Source organism: Mustela nivalis, assembly GCF_964662115.1.
Source record: "Mustela nivalis genome assembly, chromosome: 12".
Taxonomy (NCBI): Eukaryota; Metazoa; Chordata; class Mammalia; order Carnivora; family Mustelidae; genus Mustela; species Mustela nivalis.
In genome coordinates, this window is record NC_139031.1 from 18,531,613 (window position 1) to 18,550,583 (window position 18,971).

Here is an 18,971-nt window from a genome sequence, read left to right on the forward strand (position 1 = left end):
GCATTCATGGGGGGGTTTCAAGTGTACCTATAAATTTTTTTTAAAGAATCTGAATCAAATCTGGAAAAATACTAAGATTTATTAATCTAGAAGGAAATACATAATGATGGTTATATTCATCACCTATTCATAATAAACACATGTATTTTAATTAAACTCTGGCCTTGCTTCATTTTTACCTTTATAAATATCTGAACTATTAATTCTATTTTGCCTCCATTATATATAGTCCTCAACTCTACTTATGATTAATCATATAAACCAACCAACATATTTAATAGCAAATGAAGGATACTTGAGGAACAACTGATTTAAAATGCCAAGGGAGGCCCCAACCTCTGGACAGAAGTACCTCAAAAGGCATCACATTGTTGTGGAGAACTTTCACTCTTCTAGATATGTGAGTTGCAAGAAGGAAAATTTCATCTCCTTTTATGTTAGGATTCATAGCTCCCACTCCATGTAGAGAGAATTTAAATATCAAATCCTAAATTTTTAAGAAAAGTATCAAATCCCAGAACAAGATTTTATGAAATAAAATACACATGAGAAAACAGCAGCAAAAAAAAAAAAAAATCATTTAATTGGTGCTCTCTTTAGGTTTTATTGCTTAACCTATGCTGGTACCAGAAAGAAAGGAAGTAAGAAGTCCAGTTTCATTATAGTTACATTCACAGCAATCCCAGCAGGGGCATGCATAAAATGAATAAAGAAGCCACAAATGAAATGCCTGTGTACCCTGGGAGTAATTGCTCAGTCAAAACGTTCCAAAGGCAGTTTGCCAAATGAAAGGACATACTGGGAATCCAAAAGCTTAAACCAACATTTTACTACAATTATTGGCTTTTCTCCATACTTCTCCCATCCTTTTACCTAAGTTATAGTTGAATTACTACATCTAAATTAGACATTAGTTTCCTGAACATTACAAAATTCCGTGACTGATGAGAAATAGGAGAAAGGCTTGCAAAATACATTGCTTACTCATTTAGAGTGGGAACAGCATGAGGCTACCTTCCAACAATTACCATCTGGTCAACCTGTACCGATCGCTCAACCTCTGTGAGTGGAATATATTTATAAAGTGAGTTTTTAAAATACCTGATTAACTAGAGTGTATAAGCAATCTCCTATATTTACTACACAAACTGCCTATTCATGTTTGTGCTTAATTTTTAATATTTCACATTTGCATATTTTTGCTTATTAGCTGGTTTTATTGATTTACAGGGGTTCTTTATATATTCGGGATACTTAACCTCTGCTGGATATGCGCCAATCTTTCCATGTTCTATGGACTCTTCTGTAAATTGCCCGTCATTTGCTCGATTCTTTCAAAGGCCATTTCTTTTCTTCACTAATGTGCAGGAAAGCTAAGTGGATGCTAATCATTTTCTCTCACTGGATTTCTTGCTTCTGCCAACCTGTGCCTTGATTTTACATTTTGTAATTAAATTTTTAATTAGATGATACATACACATTTACAGTTCTATACTTTTATAACTTAAGTATTTAATAGACTGAAATAGGAGAGATACAAAAATAATCATCATATAATGACAACAGTACCTGCCATAACTACCTCATAGGACTGCAGCCATCAGTTGAATGATGGAATATGCCTTACAAACCATAACATGTAAACTATAATGGAAAATCTCACAGAAAAGTCACTCACACCTCTACCTGTAAAGAAGACATTTGAAAAAGACTCATTTGCAAACAATCAAAATTCTTGTTTAATTGAAAGTCCTCAGGAATCACCTCCAACCTAAATTTAAGGCACCCCAATAAGATCTGTTCTATCCGGGGATGCCCTATTGGAACATCTGCTATAAAAAACATCAGTTCTAATGGATTACACCCTCCATTCTACTATTTCACAAGATGAGAGGGGAGTTTTAAAAGCCTATGTTAAATTTCCTGCTGAAAATGACTATTACTTTCAAGGATGACTTGCAGGGCACTTCACAGATATACTCTTAGGACTTACTTTTCATTAAGAGTAAGAAAATCTCTGCCCTTTATTTAGAGCGTATTTCGTCAGCCTCACACTTTTATACATCCTTGGTAACATTTTATGCAGTTCTCTAAATAATTTCCATCTTCCTCATTTACATAACCCCCTTTAATGATGTGACCCAGATTAATATAGTCCTTAAGACTGAAACTGCAATGATTTAAAAAGACTTCCCACATAATTTTAAGAAAGTCAAAATTTTACATCTTGGCTCCTCAAGAGAACTCAAGTCAGAAAATAGGTAGTGCAGAATGTGGTAAGCAGAATGACTGTCCCCAAAAGATACCCATGTCCTAATCCCCAGACTCTCTGTATATGTCTCATGGCAAAAGGAGACTTCGCAGATGTGTTTAAGGCAAGGACTTGAACTGGGCAGAGGAACCTGAATTAGCCAGGTGGAATCAATCCAATCACTCACGTCCTTAAAAGAGGAAGAGGCAGAAGAGTGGGTGAGAGAGACGTGACACACTGTCGCTGGTTTGGAAGAGAGAGGAAGAGAAGAGAGCAATAATCTGGGAAAGTAGCGGCCCCTAAGAGCTGCAAAAGGCAAGGAAACGGACTCGCCGGTAGAGCCTCCAGAAGGAACACAGCCATGCCAACATCTTGATTTTTAGTTCAATGAGACCCATACTAGACTTCTACAAAACTGTAAGATGATAAACTTAGGTTCTCATAATTTGTTGTGGCAACAGGAGAAAACTAATACCCAGAGCATCCCTAGCTTTTTCGCAGGAAAACAAACCAGTTAGAAGAGCATATTCTGGAACTCAGATCCTTACTTGAAATCACAGCGCTACTCCTTGTCAGCTGTGTCAACTTAAAGCAATTTTTAATCCTCTACGCCCTGGTTTTCTCATCTGTAAAATGGAGCTATCGTAATAGTAGTACCTACCTACAGAGATTCTTAAAGGACTGAACTAATTCATGCAAAGCCCTTAAAATGTTGTTCTACATATATGGTAGGCACTAAACACATCTTACCTACTGCATTTCATCAGTCATATTTAAACCTTCTCTTTTGGTCACCCACAGAAAAATGACGAGAACAACAACCTTCAACAGTGAAAGAAATGAGCCCTTCTAAAAAGAAAGGTTTGTAGCTTAGGTACCCATGATGGCCCCAGTGCCACTCAACTACCACTTGGCTCTTCAAGAGTCATCCCCAATAAGGAACAGACTCTCAAAAGTGTTACCATGAACTCCATGAAGTGAGAAATGCTAACTCAACTACAGGGCTTGACAGAAAAAGTACCCATCAAAGAGTAAGCTGTCTTATTAAAAATAATAGATGTAGCAAAATGAGTTTCTACTGAAATTTGCCATAACCAGCATTTTTTTGACTTACTTCATATTTACACAGTGCTTTTCATTTGCAAAATAACTGCCCTATCATTTCTTTGTAAACAATTAAAATTTTTATTTCATTTGGCCATTGACTCGGCAACAATTATTTCAATTGCTATAACCAGGCTAAGCAGTGATGGCTCACACTATAAAAACACAAAGATAAAACAACTGATAATTTCTTCTAGAGGAAGAGGTAAATTACAAAAGTATAAATGTATAATGTTTCATAATTCCATGCTCTACAACAGCTCAAAGCAGTGTCAAAACTCAAAAGAGGGCGCCTGGGTGGCTCAGTGGGTTAAGCTGCTGCCTTCGGCTCAGGTCATGATCTCAGGGTCCTGGGATCGAGTCCCACGTCTGGCTCTCTGCTCAGCAGGGAGCCTGCTTCCTCCTCTCTCTCTCTCTCTCTCTGCCTGCCTCTCTGCCTGCTTGTGATCTCTCTCTGTCAAATAAATAAATAAAATCTTTAAAAAAAAAAAAAACTCAAAAGAATAGCAATACTACATCACAAAGAAGGAGAAAAATTTTAGCTCCAGGAAGAGGCTTTAGTACATACCTTTGAAGTGTCACAATAAACGTAAATGTTCAGAGTTTTTTGGGTTTTTGGCTTTTTTGTTTTTTGGGGTTTTTTGAATTATTAAGTAGACCCAGAGTAAAATCTATTACAAAAGAACTTCTATGCTTTTCCTATGGTAAAAGCAATAAACCTCAAGATTCCAAGCCTAAATAACCCTAAAACTTAATTAAATGATATTTTAAAAGGTAATTAAATATGCCCCAGCAACAACAATATATATAGTCAGGCTCTCAAAAGAAACACTTTCAATTAGTTACACAAAATGTATTGACTGACTCCAAATTTTTTTTCTGCCTTTCCACCTTTTCATTATTTCAAGCTCTATAGGACTACAGAACTAGAAAAGAACTATAAGAACTAATTTACACCTGCAAAGCCAACAATAATGGACACTCCTCATTCCTTAAAAGGTACTGAGGACTTTAGCTGTGACCCGAAGGCACCCGCAGGACATCTCACAGAAAAAAAATCCTATCTCCTTCTCCTCAACCCAGCCCTGCCATAGTCGAAGGCTCTTTGCAGAGGCCCAGAGATGATCTGGGCCACGCTCAGCTGAACCCTCTGACAGGGTAGGTCTGAGCCATTCCAGAAGAAATCCCCTAAATCTGTGTTCAGATTCAAAGCATACTCTCCCTCTCCAACTTTAAATGCAGGCCAAAGTGGCTCTTATACAACAGAATAGTAGGTAGCCCAAGAAAAAACATGGCTAGTTTGTGGATATGACCTCAACGTACATTGTATGTGTGCGCGTGCACACCCATATGTCAGCACATGTGGAAACAGGGAGGGCACTGGAAGACACAAGGTCTCTGTATAGAGGACACAGGATCTAGAGCAGATCTAGAGCACTCAGAAGCTCTCAAGGACCAGAGAGAGCATGTAACGTGTACAGACAGCAGCTGGGTAAAAGCTGACAGAAACAGCCAAGGTCATGAGGGGGACGGGCGGGTGGAGGGATGGCAGGGGGGTGAGACCCCCTGCATCAAAGAGCATTCAAATCCAACTTCAGAAACGTAAACAGTGCTGGTCAAATAAGGCCTAAATAGATCTGGATTTAGAAGACGGGCCAGATTCAACTGCCAGTTTTCAAAGCTGATAATGCAACAGGCCCAACCAGTCATCTACTATCTTACTCCCTCTGGGGGTGGCACAGAGCTCACCAGAGGCTCCAAGGCACTCACCTCAGGACCTCCCAGGCCTGACCCCCCAGATTTCCCCAGGTCTTTACCGAGGAACTACAACATCATGAAAAGAAGGTGTGTGGCTAAAGAATTAAATACTTACCACTTGAGCTTCCAGGAGTAGAAAACTGAGAGGTATCAAGGAATTTTCGAGGCGTAGGAAGGTTTGTAACATCAATCAGAGGAACAGGAGAAGCATCTTTTATAAGGGAGCTGAAAGGGAAAGGTAGGTATTTACCACCTTCTCCAAAACCCCACTGCCTGTTCATCCCTTATCCCTTTCGTTTTGGCATGAGCCTTCTGTACACTGATTTCAAGTGTCTCCCAAGTGTCTTTCCAGTGGTGACTGCACAGAGACAGGCACAAAGATGTGGTCTAAGGGCTCCAAGAATTCAAATTTTTGTCTTTTTATCTCAATGCTAGCTGGGTCTAAAAACATTAGCATTAATATATTCTGGATCAGGGGCACCTGGGTGGCTCAGTGGGTTAAAGCCTCTGCTTTCGGCTCAGGTCGTGATCCCAGGGTCCTAGGATCGAGCCCCGCATCGGGCTCTCTGCTCAGCAGGGAGCCTGCTTCCTCTTCTCTCTCTGCCTGCCTCTCTGCATACTTGTGATCTCTGTCTGTCAAATGAATAAATAAAATCTTTAAATATATATATATATATTCTGGATCATCTGAATGACTACCTTACCACCAAATTATGCCATGCAATTTCAGAACCCTCCTCTGTTCCTATATTAAGATTAATTTATCAGCAAAGAAAGATCACATGTGACCATATCATGATACCTAAACTAAAGTTTAAGTATTTAAGCTTTGTTTAACTTGTGTTTTTCAAGCTGGAGTTTTTTATATACTCTGGAAGTTCACTACATTTAGCTTTTTTTAAAAGAGGCTCACTGGGACGCCTGGGTGACTCAGTCGGTTAAGCATCTGCCTGCCTTCAGTGTAGGTCATGATCTCAGAGTCCTGGGACCGAGTCCCACATCAGGCTCCTTGCTCGGCAGGGAGCCTGCTTCTCCTTCTGCCTGTTCCTCCCCCTATTTGTGCTCTCACTCTCTCTCTGACAAATAAATAAAATAAAATCTTTAAAAAAAGAAAAAAAAAGTTCATAAATTTCATCAAGTTGAGAATCATGACAATAAAAGATGATTTAAGGAACTCAAACAGGTTAATTCAGTATTTGATTACCCATTTCACCTTTTCCATAAAGGCCTTAGCAACTCATCTTAATGATTAACTTTAGCATCTCCAGAATAAACACATTAATTTTAAATGACATAAAGACTATAAAAAACAATTAAATTTTCAAGTTAATTCACATTTATAGCCATCTGGTAAGTGAAAGAAGTAGGCAGGTCCAACACAAGTCAAACTTATGCTCTAGTCTCAAGAAACTGAATCATCTTCAGGGTGCCTGGCTGGCTCATTCAGGAAGCACAAGGCTCTTAATCCTGGGGCCAAAAGTTCGGGCCTCATGTTGGGTGTAGAGATTACTAAAAAAAATAATAATAATAACAAACTTAAAAAAGAATGAAACAAAATCATCGAATCATATGGTAACTAAAACAGAAAAGCTTCTCTAAGTTCCAAGAGTGGACAGGTCCAAGCCATAGCTCTCACCTCTTCCCTGTCCCATCAACATCAGTAGCAGGGGCTGCCACAGACGTGATTCTCACAGCGGGTGGTAAAAGGTGGGCAGGCAGAGCGGGGGAAGCAGGGACAAGACTACAACTTAGGGAAAGATTTCTCCAAATGGGAAAGGCGGTGTACATTTTGAACACCGGCATCCGCACATCCCACAGGGACACGACCCCACAGTTAGTGAGGTGCCCCTGCTCCCTCACTACATGGAAGAAGGGATGACGACACAATCAAGCAGGCAGCATCTCAGCGTCCGGCATAGGGCTCAGCACTGAGGGTCCAAGTAGCACTACGAAACGAGTGAAACCAAACAGCCAATTTCCAACTGCTGGAATCACTTGCAGACTCATGAAAAACCTCAAGCATAAGATATAAAACTAACAAAAGTAACGCTTACCTAGAATTCAACTGACATAGTTACCCATCATTCTTTTCCTCCATTATAAGGCTGTTTAGCTCCTCTTTACGCATAAACTATCTTAAGAAACAGAGTCTTCAAATCCACTGATTCGTCACAATATTTTGTCTATTTATAAAGTCAGGAAGGTCACAGATGTACCCAGTCCTCCTTTCCATACTGACCACCGCTCCATCTCTGGTATTCCCTCGGCTGCCTCACCTCGTCCTCGAACCCGCACGCTGCTCGCAACGGCCCCGCGAGCTCCATACCCCTGTCTAGCCTGGACTCACAAACCCAAGGAGACGGAGGATCGTCACGGACATTTACAGTGCTGCTACTCACTAGTAAGAAAAAGCTCATTTCAATTCTAAATGATGGGAAAAATACACAATAAATATTTCTATAACAAAATGGATAAGTTTGGGGCACCTGGGTGGCTCAGTGGGTTGGAGCCTCTGCCTTTGGCTCGGGTTGTGATCCCAGGGTCCTGGGATAGAGCCCCGCATGGGCTCCCTGTTCAGCGGGGAGCCTGCTTCCCTTCCTGTCTCTCTGCCTGCCTCTCTGCCTACTTGTGATCTCTGCCTGTCAAATAAATAAGTAAAATCTTAAAAAAAAAAAATGGGAAAGTTATTTTTGAAGCATTGGTCCACAAAGGTATCAGTTAACAGGAAAGTTCAGGTGCAGAGCTGCATTACAGTCTGCCATCCTATGAATGAAGTCATACAGGGAGTGCATATTTGTATGCAGTGGTATGTGTATTTTTGTGGGTATAATACGGACTTCTATAAACACAGATGTGCACAAGCCTCACGTTAGATTAAAACCTACAATTATTTTCTCAATTTTAACCTAAAAATATATTTCTGTTAAATACAGGGTGGTAAATGTCTTGCCATTTTAACTCTGAAAAACATAACCTACTGACTTTATTACCAGAGCCAGAAGGGCCCTTACACTCCATCAATAAACTTTTAGAAAGTCAATTTACCACAAGACTATTTTCATAGACTCATCTCTCTAAAATTCTCCCCTGGGCTTCAATTTTGTCCTTTGTGAACACCAACCCAAAGGCAAGTAACTCTGGAAATGACTTTTGGTTTTTCTCTTGTTCCGTTATGAAAGGACTTAGTCTCAGGAGTTCAAGAGAAAGCGGGCACACCCACTCATTTAGCTGCGACAGACATGAAGCTTGACAAAACGGCAGGCACTATTACGGGATCCTGCATTTAACTAGTGTGCACCTCTGTTTCCATTTCTGAAGAAACAAAGCTGGGCATATATGAGTACATCCAAAGGGTTCTGAATCTCTCTAAGGAAGTATTTTTGAAAGCAAAACACTAAAATCAAAATTAGCTGTTCTTATCAGGTTTGTAATTAATTTGAATGCACTGAACTGCTTTATTTTGAAAGAAATGTTGGTACAAGTTATTGTTCTTCTGAAATACCTATGATTATAAGTTTTTATTTTAAATCCATTTAGAGTCATTCGGAGCTAAGCTGTACAAGGACAGGTGACTACATAAAATACTTTCGGGCATAAGACCGCCCCCACCCCCACCCTGCCCCTGACAAATCACTAATTGCTTATTGTGATTGAACGAGGTTTGTTATTTACTAACCACAGGGTGGCAGACAGGAAAACTACAAAGCAAATTACACCAAAAATAACCCCTACCCACATAATCCTATAGACCTTCTATTAACTACCCATCCATCTGGTAAGGATCTACCTCTTCGCGTTTGACTCCAATAGCCATCAAAGGTTTGGGTTTTGTAGGGTTTTTTTAAAAGGATTAGGAGTACTAATAACTTGGAGTGCCTGGGTGGCTCAGTGGGTTAAGGTCTCTGCCGATCATGATCCCAGGGTCCTGGGATCAAGCCCGGGGATGGGCTCTCTGCTCAGCAGGGAGCCTGTTTCCCGTCCTCTCTCTCTGCCCGTCTCTCTGACAATTTGTGATCTGTCTGTCAAATAAATAATTTTTAAAAAAGTACTAACAGCTTATTAAACATTTGCTTTTTAATTAGAACTCATTTCTGTTCCTTCACTTAATAATATGTTCAAAATTCACAGGGGCAGCTCCCTTGGCTGATTTTATCATCAAACTAAAACTTGACAGAGGAGAGTTGAACTTTAAGTTGTAAATCTAGTAATGAATGGATTCACCTCTATAACCCCAACAGCTGGCACGGTACCTGGCAAAGAGCAAATGTTCATAAAAGTTTGTTAAATCAAACTGAGCTGAGAAAGAGCTGTCAAAGATAATATGCCCTTAGTAAGAAAATTTAACTGAATAATGAAACAGGAATGGCTGGCAAAGTAATCCTCTATAGTTCTAAGTTCTGCATACAGAAAGAAAAATGAATGATTCAGAGGGTATAAAAGTCAAAAACAGTCATGGTCTCAAATGACAGATAAGAGTGAAGACATGTAATACAAAATAAAGTGAAACTAAAATCCAGGCAAAGAGGAAAAAAGAAGAGAAAAACTGAAAGATAAAAAAAAAAAAAAAAAAAAAAAAAAAACCAGACATAAAAAGAAAAAACTTCAGAAGACAAAATAGGGAATAAATAACACAACAGGGTCAAGCACGCTCTTCACACCACCCCCCAGATAAATATGGACACCAAAATCCATGAGGCTGAACTTTTCTCCCCCATGAGCCAAAGAGCATCCAAGGAAACAAGGTCAAATCAAGTTCTAACCTGGGACTGACTGAACCAGGATGAATTTAAAATAAACTTTTTATTGACTTTATCAACTTATAAAGATATTACAGGTTTTTTAAAAAATATTAAGAAAATAAAAATAATCTACTAATATAATTATAGTCTAGTGTCTTTCAAAACATTTAATAGAAAAGTGTCCGTCCATCTATCCCTGCCCCCCTACACATACACACACTCATACATATAAAAATGTGCACGCTTTCTTTTCCAACCTTATTTGGATCATCCCATATAGAATTTGAAATCTAAATTTCATTTCAGCAGTAAGCATTTTGCCATTTCACCAAAAATGATCTTCGGGGTGGCTCAGTTGGTTAAGCGTCCGACTCTTGGTTTTGGATCCGGTTGTGCTCTCAGGGCTGTGAGAATGAGCCCTGCTTCTGGCTCTACACTTAGCATGGTGTCTGCCTAGAGCTTCTCTTGCCCTCTCCCTCTGCCCTTTCCATCGCCCCCCCCCCCACCTAGCTAAAATAAATACATCTTTAAAAAAATAAAAACAGGGGTGCCTGGGTGGCTCAGTGGGTTAAAGCCTCCGCCTTCGGCTCAGGTCATGATCTCAGGGTCCTGGGATAGAGCCCTGCATCGGGCTCTCTGCTCAGCGGGGAGCCTGCTTCCTCCTCTCTCTGCCTACCTTTCTTGTGATCTCTGTCTGTCAAATAAATAAATAAACAAAATCTTTTAAATAAATAAATAAAAATAAAAACAATCTCCAAAAGCATCACCAATAATTGCATTACTCTTAGAGTAAAAACACATGCTTACGATGAATACATTCATAGCCCTAAGGTGTGGAGGAGTCCTTCTTTTCTATTTCCCACCCACCATTTCCATTTCTCATAGGTGATTCTTTTCATCAGTGTCAGCACTCCTTCCAGGAATTTTCTATACATACGGAAACATCTACGTCTACAAATAAAGGATACATAGTTAAGTATGGGTCCTCTCAATTCTTACACAAATAGAATCATCCTGTATATACTGTCTCTCAGTTGGCTTTTTTTGGACCCAAGAATATATCCTGAAATCTTTCTCTTCATTTAAGAATTACATTGCACTGAGGGGCGCCTGGGTGGCTCAGTTGGTTGGACGACTGCCTTCGGCTCGGGTCATGATCCTGGAGTCCCGGGGTCGAGCCCCATATCGGGCTCCCAGCTCCACAGGGAGTCTGCTTCTGCCTCTGACTTTCTCCTCGCTCATGTTCTCTCTCACTGTTTCTCTCTTAAATAAATAAAATCTTTAAAATATATATATATAAAATAAATAAATAAAAATTAAAAAAATAAAAAATAAAAGAATTACATTGCATTGATATGCCATAATTCATTTAATGATAAACATCTAAATCCTGTATTTTTGTTTATCAATATCGTTTATCCTTTATCAAATACCCTTATCAAAAACATTTCAATGAATATCCTGTTACATATATTTTTTTATGACACAGTACTGTATTTCTAGGATATGGGCCTCCTCCACACACATACAGTTCATTTTTTCTAGTGGTAGTAAGTTTTGATTTTAAAATTGACTTAGATTTTTTTGTATACAATAACACATAAACATCTAAATTGACCTTCCTTAGTTAAATGTCTCAATACCAATTTCTAAATAGCCTTCAATCCCTCTACTTACTTGGATTATTGTTTATATTAAAGTCCCCCCCCCCCAAAATATATTAAAGTCCGATACATCCTGCATCTGTTTCTAAATTCTGTTTGGCTATACCAATCTGATTTTCTATTTGCATACCTGTATGTACTGCTTTGATTAGTTTTAAAATATATTTTAATATTAGATAAGAAAGGCTTTATTATCTCCCTTCAATTTTATTCCTTTTTTTTTTTTAAAAGGTTTTATTTAATTGGCGATTCAGAGACCTGTACCCCTGGGGCTAATAATACATTATATGTTTATAAATAAATAAATAAAGGGTTTTATTTATTTGGCAGAGACACAGTAAGAGAGGGAACACAAGCAGGGGGAGTGGGAGAGGGAGAAGCAGGCTTCCCACAGAGCAGGGAGCCCAATGCGGGTAGGGCTCAATCCCAGGACCCCAGGATCATGACCTGAGCCAAAGGCAGACACTTAACAACTGAGCCACCCAGGCACCTTCCCTTCAATTTTTTTAAAATAATTCTTATTCATTTATTCTTCTATGTGAACTACAGATCTAACAATTTCAAAAAACCCAACTGGGCTTTAACTGGGACTGATCTCTTTAAGTAAATGGAAGGTCTCCTCATTTATTTAGGTCTTGTTTCATATCCTCCAAATACCATTTTTATTACTTTTTCTATGAAGCCACACAACTCTTTCTTATTGTATCTACTAATAGTCTGTTTCTACTTCAAAAATATCCATTCTTGGGGTGCCTGGGTGGTTCAGTCAGTTAAGTATCTGCCTTCGGCTCAGGTCACAATCTCAGGTCCTGGAATTGAGCCCCAAGTTGGGCTCTCTGCTCAGCAGGGAGTCTGCTTCTCCCTCTCCCCCTTCCCTAACTCATGCTGTGTCTCTCTCTCAAACAAATAAATAAAATCTTAAAAAAAAGAAAAGTCTATTCTTTATACAGATGTGCCTTCATGTGATTTTTTTTGCTTTCTCCCATAGTAGAAATGCGTTGGATGTTTATGTGTTTCTTTCTGGATACCAACAATTGGAGGGTGCCCGGGTGGCTCAGTGGATTAAGCCGCTGCCTTCGGCTCAGGTCATGATCTCGGGGTCCTGGGATCGAGTCCCTCATCGGGCTCTCTGCTCAGCAGGGAGCCTGCTTCCCTCTCTCTCTCTGCCTGCCTCTCTGTCTACTTGGATACCAACAATTGGAACGTCTTTGCAAAGACCTTCCATTTTCTGGGTCGAAGCCAAAAAGAGGGCCCAATATCCTGCTGTAGAAGTTGAAGGAGGCCAGACGTGTCTCAGGCTCAACAAACTGCGTGCTTCCTCCAAGGACTCTGAATCTTGAGGGGTAAGGACAGATGCAGGGCCATTCAGAGATCACTGAAAAATCCAGCAACCACAGGTATGGTGGCAGCAGGGCAACAACTCCACCAGACCCTTCCCTGGGGCTTGTCGATGGTGTTCCGGACGTAGTCAGCTACTTCACCTCTCTCCCGGGTTTTAGAGCCTGACTTCAAAGCCTTCTTTCCTTTAGACTCTGTGAGCTACCTTACCATTTTCCACTTAGTTCCTTTCCTTGTTTGACTTATCAGGATTGATTCCTGCTACTTGCAAGCTAGAACACTGGCTAATCGATCATCCTTTGTCTGGAGAATATTTTATTTGCTTCTCCTCTCATGACTTTCAACACAGAAATCCTTAAACACACATATCTAGGTTAATAAATATGAAGTTAAACATTTCCTCCCATTATTCAAATCCAGAACAAAGTCTAACTCATCTTATACAAGAATTCAGCATTCCTTTTTCTCTCCTGCCAGTCGAAATTTCCCCGTTTGGAACTTAATGTGGAGAGAGAATCCTGTGTATTGTGGAGTACTCTTTGACCACATAGACCTTTGTCAAAAATAGCTTCAGCTTACATTTTTGATCTCATAAAAATATATGTCAGTTATGTAAATGCAAATTTACATATTTAATGATGTGTAGTTCTTATAGTAGTTTCAACCTACCTACAACTTTATTGTTCTCAAGTTGCTGATTTTGGTTTGTACCATCTTTGAGTATTTTTCTTAGGAAAATAAAAACACTACTTCTTTTTGTTGTTAATTTATATCTCAGAATGTCTCTCTGCTGCCCATGCTTATTAGTGTCCATTTGGCTGGGTATAGAAATATTTGGTCCCAACTTGGCCCCATTCAACACTTTGTAGACTCCATTCTGCTGTCTTCTGGCTTTTCTTGTTCAGCAAATCCTCATGATCCTGATTTTTGCTCCTGTTTATCAGGCCTAGGTTTAACTGTTTAAAACAGAGGGCTTAAAATAGCAATGGCCTGAGTATAATAAAAAATTTTCCCTCCTCTCATATAAAAGATGTAATCCATTTAGGAATACATAGGAGGATCAATGCTATTAAGCTGTTTAGGATGGGCCTTCTGTCCTCAAGGTCACCGACTACTCAAGATGGCTTGATGGCACCAATCCATGTCCTTGACAGGAAGTAAAGGAAGGCATGTGAAGGGTAAAAGAGTGAGTTATACCAGTTTCGCTGGCACCTTTAAAGAATTTTCCTACGAGCCCTGATTCAAAAGCTTGCAACCGAAAGTCTCACCCTTAGCTATGTAGCATGACGGGAAATATAGTCTATTAGCTGCTAGAAACAAAATGAGGGTTGTCATTAAAAATGAAGAACAAGTGAATGGATATATCAGGCAGGCAAATAACTATCTCTGTCACAGAAGATAACAATTTTTCTTCCTATTCTGTACAGAAATTTTTTAAAATTCATAAAGATTTCCTGATCCCATCAAAGACTAAGTTTTTTTCATTAACTTTTACCTTAAATGCTTTTGATTTGCAGATCAAGGCCTTTTGGGGTTTTTTTTTTTAAGTAGGTTTCTTTATATACACGTAATTATTCCTCTATTTCTCTCTGTATTCATTTGCTAGGACTGCCATAATAAGGTATCCCATATTGAGTGGCTTAAATATCAGAAATTTACTTTCTCATAGTTCTGGAGGCCAGAAGTCAAGATCAAGGTGGTGAGAAGGTTGGTTCCTTCTGAGGACTTGGTCCTTATGTTGTAGATGGTATCTTAGCACTATGTCTTCAAGGGATCTTCCCTCTGGGCAAGTCTGTATCCTCTTAGAGAGACACCAGTCATAGTGGGAGTAGGGCCCACCCTAATGACCTCATTTTTAACTTCCTTACCTCTTCAAAGATCCTATCCCCAGGCTTAGTCACACAGCCTGAGGTCCTGGCAGTTAGGACTTTCATACCCCAATTTTAGGGGAACGCAATTCAGCCCCAAACACTATCATGTTAGCATTGTTCTACAGAATAACTAAAATCACTATCCTCTACTATCTATACATCTACGATCTTTCTATCATCTTGTCTTTTTTCCTCTTTATGATAAGGAAATTGCTCCCTCCTTGTCACTGAGCCAATTCTTCTCTCCAGTGCTTTAAACAACAACTGACTTTCCCTACTTTATTTCATCTGTTCTTAGATTTTGCTCATGTTCTAGTCAGTTCTTTTTGTATCTCTACCAATTTCATTCTTCTTGCCCCCTCCCCATCCACCTCTCACAGAAGTTATATGCTTGTTGCAAACAACCACAAAATCTCAGTTATGTTCGACAAGCACGTACTTTGCTGGCTGGCTGATCCAGGCTAGGTAGCTCAACGATCTTAGCTCAGTGCCACGTGGCTCTCCTCCGCTGTACCTAACACCATCCTGTCAAGAGTCTTTAACAAGAGGGCGTGCTCCCTGCCACGGACACATTTTGAGCCCCTCCTTGTGTCCCATGCTAACAGTATGCAAACGTATGACTCCATCCCAAAAAAAAACCCAAAACAAATCAAAGATCATATACTTCTCCCACTACAGTGGAAGAAGTAATAATAATTTTGAATAATCTAATCTATTACATCATCATGCATCTTTTAGAGAACTCAAGCTTAAAGGCATCTTAAATTTTCATATTTTGGTTTAGAAAATTATTCTTTCAAATAAATGCTCTGCTCTGAGACTTCAAGGTAATGTTTATTTTCCATTATGTTACACAGTATTTTCACAGGACCCAGAGTGGTTTGGTTTACGTTTTTTTGTTTTTTTTTTTAAATCCTTACATGGGAAGCAATCGAATCAGACTGCTATTTGCCACCACACACTACAGAAGGAATTTCCTCAGCGTTGGCCCCCACCGAACACTGCTCTCCACCAAGAAACTAAAATTCTATCCCGATCAGTGCTGAAGTCATGTGTCAGATACATAACCCTCAGCTCAATTTGTGTGCCCAGCAGAAGACTTTCTAGTGCCCAAATGCAGGAAATAGATAGAAACTTCACTTTCTGTCGGAGCCTTGGACTAAACTGAACAGGACAGGACTTCAGAGACTTCAGCCCTGGCATGCACTGCTTCCAGCACTCCTCTTGTCCGCAGCTGGAGGAAAAAGCACAAGCACCTGTATTCTGGCAGGGACTGCTGCAAGTGCCCTTCTAAGAGATCTTCTGACTATTTTAAAAGAATGTTAGAAAGACTAGGACATGCACAGCTGTCTGATATGTGTTAGTAACATCAGTATTCTACTGTCTTAAGATCTAGTCTTACTCCCCACCAGGTCTAGAATAACCTAATGAATTTCTTGAGTCCACACCCAGGCCCTTAAGTATAAGCCTATGCTACCATCAGCCCAGGGATAAAAGGAAAGTGTTCACTCTGAAGCTTTCTTGAACTATTCTAGAAAGAAGATTATCTTAAGCTGAACACAACCCTAAGTAACAAGGAATCTTTTAAGTCCAATTCAGACACTGCTACTCCTTCATTATGCTGAACATACCATACGATTTAAGCATCTTTTCTCTTTCTTCAGAGGTATGCCAGAGTATCCCTGATTCAGTAAAAAGGCCCAGAGTAAATGTTTCATATCTTTACATAAAACAACCATAATAAATGTACAACGAAGGAATGAAGAAACTTTGGATGTCAGCCTTTCAGAATATGGAATACATGCTATTATAAAACCATCTTATAGCTTCAGGGACAGTATGTTAAAAGGTTTAAAAAAAAAAAAAAAGCAAGAAGTAAATCAATGACCACAGTATTCTGGGAAACAAATAACATTCCTTCTAATTCTGTGCTGCCATGAGACACCGTAGCCGGGAGCCTCTTGAACCAACCTCACTCTCCCTTTCTCCTTGTTCCGCTGCACAACCCGGCTGGTGGATCTGATGTACAAGTGCCGATGCAGCTCATCTATGAGAACCAGGTGGAGGTTCATCTTCTTGCTGTGAAGCTCCAACCTAAGGTCACTCAGTCCTTCCACCTGCAGCAAGGGGCCCTCCAAGGACTCGACTGCTGACACCTGCACAGGAGAGGGGGGAAAAAAAACGATTAAGTAGGACAACAACCTAACTGAGCCGTATTAGAAATAGGAAACTACTACTGTAGGAGACCTTCTTTTATGAGACTCTGAGACTTTCAAGAGGAGACTTGATTTTAGAAAAATATAAATGACCGTATTTTTAAAAGGTCTGGTCAAAAAAAGAGTTCCTGGGCGCCTGGGTGGCTCAGTGGGTTAAGCCGCTGCCTTCGGCTCATGTCATGATCTCAGGGTCCTGGGATCGAGTCCCGCATCGGGCTCTCTGCTCAGCGGGGAGCCTGCCTGCTTCCCTCTCTCTCTCTCTGCCTGCCTCTCTGTCTACTATGATCTCTCTCTGTCAAATAAATAAATAAAATCTTTAAAAAAAAAAAAAAGAGTTCCTGAGAACCTTAGTAACATATATCAGACTTCGAAGAATGTAATGTGGCTAGGCCTCCTACTTTTGCCTTGGGACGCTCTAAGGTCTAAAGAGAAATAATGCTGGCGAAAACAATCCTGTAAAACAAGAAGGCATCTGAAGCGCCGCAAAGCCGTACATATTACCTGTTCCCACACATACTGCCTGTGAACAGACACGAGCGAAGTGACCCTCCCGATTAAACCGTATCATCCATATTCTCGCAAGAGGTCCACATACTAATGATTTCAATCAGCTTTTCATCAAATGTAGCTTTTTTTTTTTAAGATTTACTTTTTTTTATTTATTTGGCAGAGAGAGAGAGACAGGGAGAGAGGCAACACAGCAGGAGCGTGAGAGAGGCAGAGGAAGGCTTGCCACTGAGCAGGGAGCCTGATGTGGGGCTCGATCCCAGGACCCTAGGATCATGACCTGAGCCGCAGCAGACGCTTAACGACTGGGCCACCCCAGCACCCCAAATTTAGCTTTTTAAGACTAAGACTGAGTAAGAGCACACTGCATAAATTTTTAAATAACTCCCACGGTGCTCATGAGTTAGAGCTTCACTGACCTAAGTCCCCACGCCTGTCTACACACAGTCAGATACAAATCTCTCTAGCTCTTTCTAACGTACACACACACGGAGGGAAATGCATGGGTTACATGAATGCTACGAGGAGAAAATAGCAGTCCTCACCTCTCCTTGGCCTGATCCAGTTCGATAGAAGAAACAGGATATGAATGCTTAATAGGAGATAAACTATGGAGACAAAAACACTCCTGGTGTAAAGTACAATTTGGGAGATTCTAAGACAAAAAAGACTGGATGAATAAAAATGGCGTGAGAATGCCTACAACGAATGAAGATGAGGAATTCAGGGAGCCTGGAACAACTCACTCTGAAAGGAAAGCAATAACTAAAAAGGAAAAAAAAAAGCAAGTATTATATGATCCCATTTATCCATGTATATAAAGATTATATTTGTATAATCTCTCTTTCTGTAGAGATTTTTTTTTTAAGATTTATTTATTTATTTATTTATTTGACAGACAGAAATCACAAGCAGGCAGAGAGGCAGGCAGAGAGAGAGGAGGAAGCAGGCTCCCTGCGGAGCACAGAGCCTGATTTGGGGCTTGATCCCAGAACCCTGGGATCACGACCTGAGCCGAAGGCAGAGGCTTAATCTGCTGAGCCACCCAGGCACCCTAGATATTTTTTTTTTTTAACCTGGGGCCTGAACTCACACCTGAGATCAACACCTGAGCTGAGATCAAGAGTTGGATGCTTAACTAACTGAGCTACCCAGTCATCCCCAGATATATATAGTTTTTTAAAGAAAATAAAATGTGAAGAGTGTACTCTAGGTACTATTCCTTAGGAGAAAAATAAAAGCAAGAGAGAAATACAAAGAATGTATAACAATAGCCATAGTAGTAGTAGTGATAATAGGAAAGAGAGGACTACAAGCTGAACTCAGCCCTACCAAGCTCCCCAAAGGGACTCCTGTGCTATGGCAATCCCTACCCAGGTTATACTTGTAAATATGCCTAAAAGGTACAGATAAAGGTCATAATGAATGATACTTCAGGGTAAAAACAGTAAGTGTAATTAGGGATATAAATATGCATTCGCCTACGTGTCAGCATGTATAGAAAAGCAATAGACAATAAGAGC

General features: G+C 40.0%; 1 protein-coding gene across 5 annotated transcripts in view; it reads right to left on the reverse strand.

Annotated features, from left to right (window-relative positions):
• EXOC4 (exocyst complex component 4) overlaps positions 1-18,971 on the reverse strand; it is a 728,800-nt gene that overhangs the window by 654,463 nt on the left and 55,366 nt on the right. For all 5 annotated transcript variants that reach the window (XR_014301432.1, XM_082693983.1, XM_082693984.1 and 2 more), the window contains exons 4-5: positions 16,697-16,881; positions 5,229-5,338 (exon numbers count right to left, since the gene is read on the reverse strand). Coding sequence is in view for 4 of the 5 variants with exons in the window: in XM_082693983.1 (XP_082550109.1) it covers positions 5,229-5,338; positions 16,697-16,881 (295 nt within the window). In the remaining variant the exon portion in view is untranslated. The remainder of the gene's footprint in view (positions 1-5,228; positions 5,339-16,696; positions 16,882-18,971) is intronic.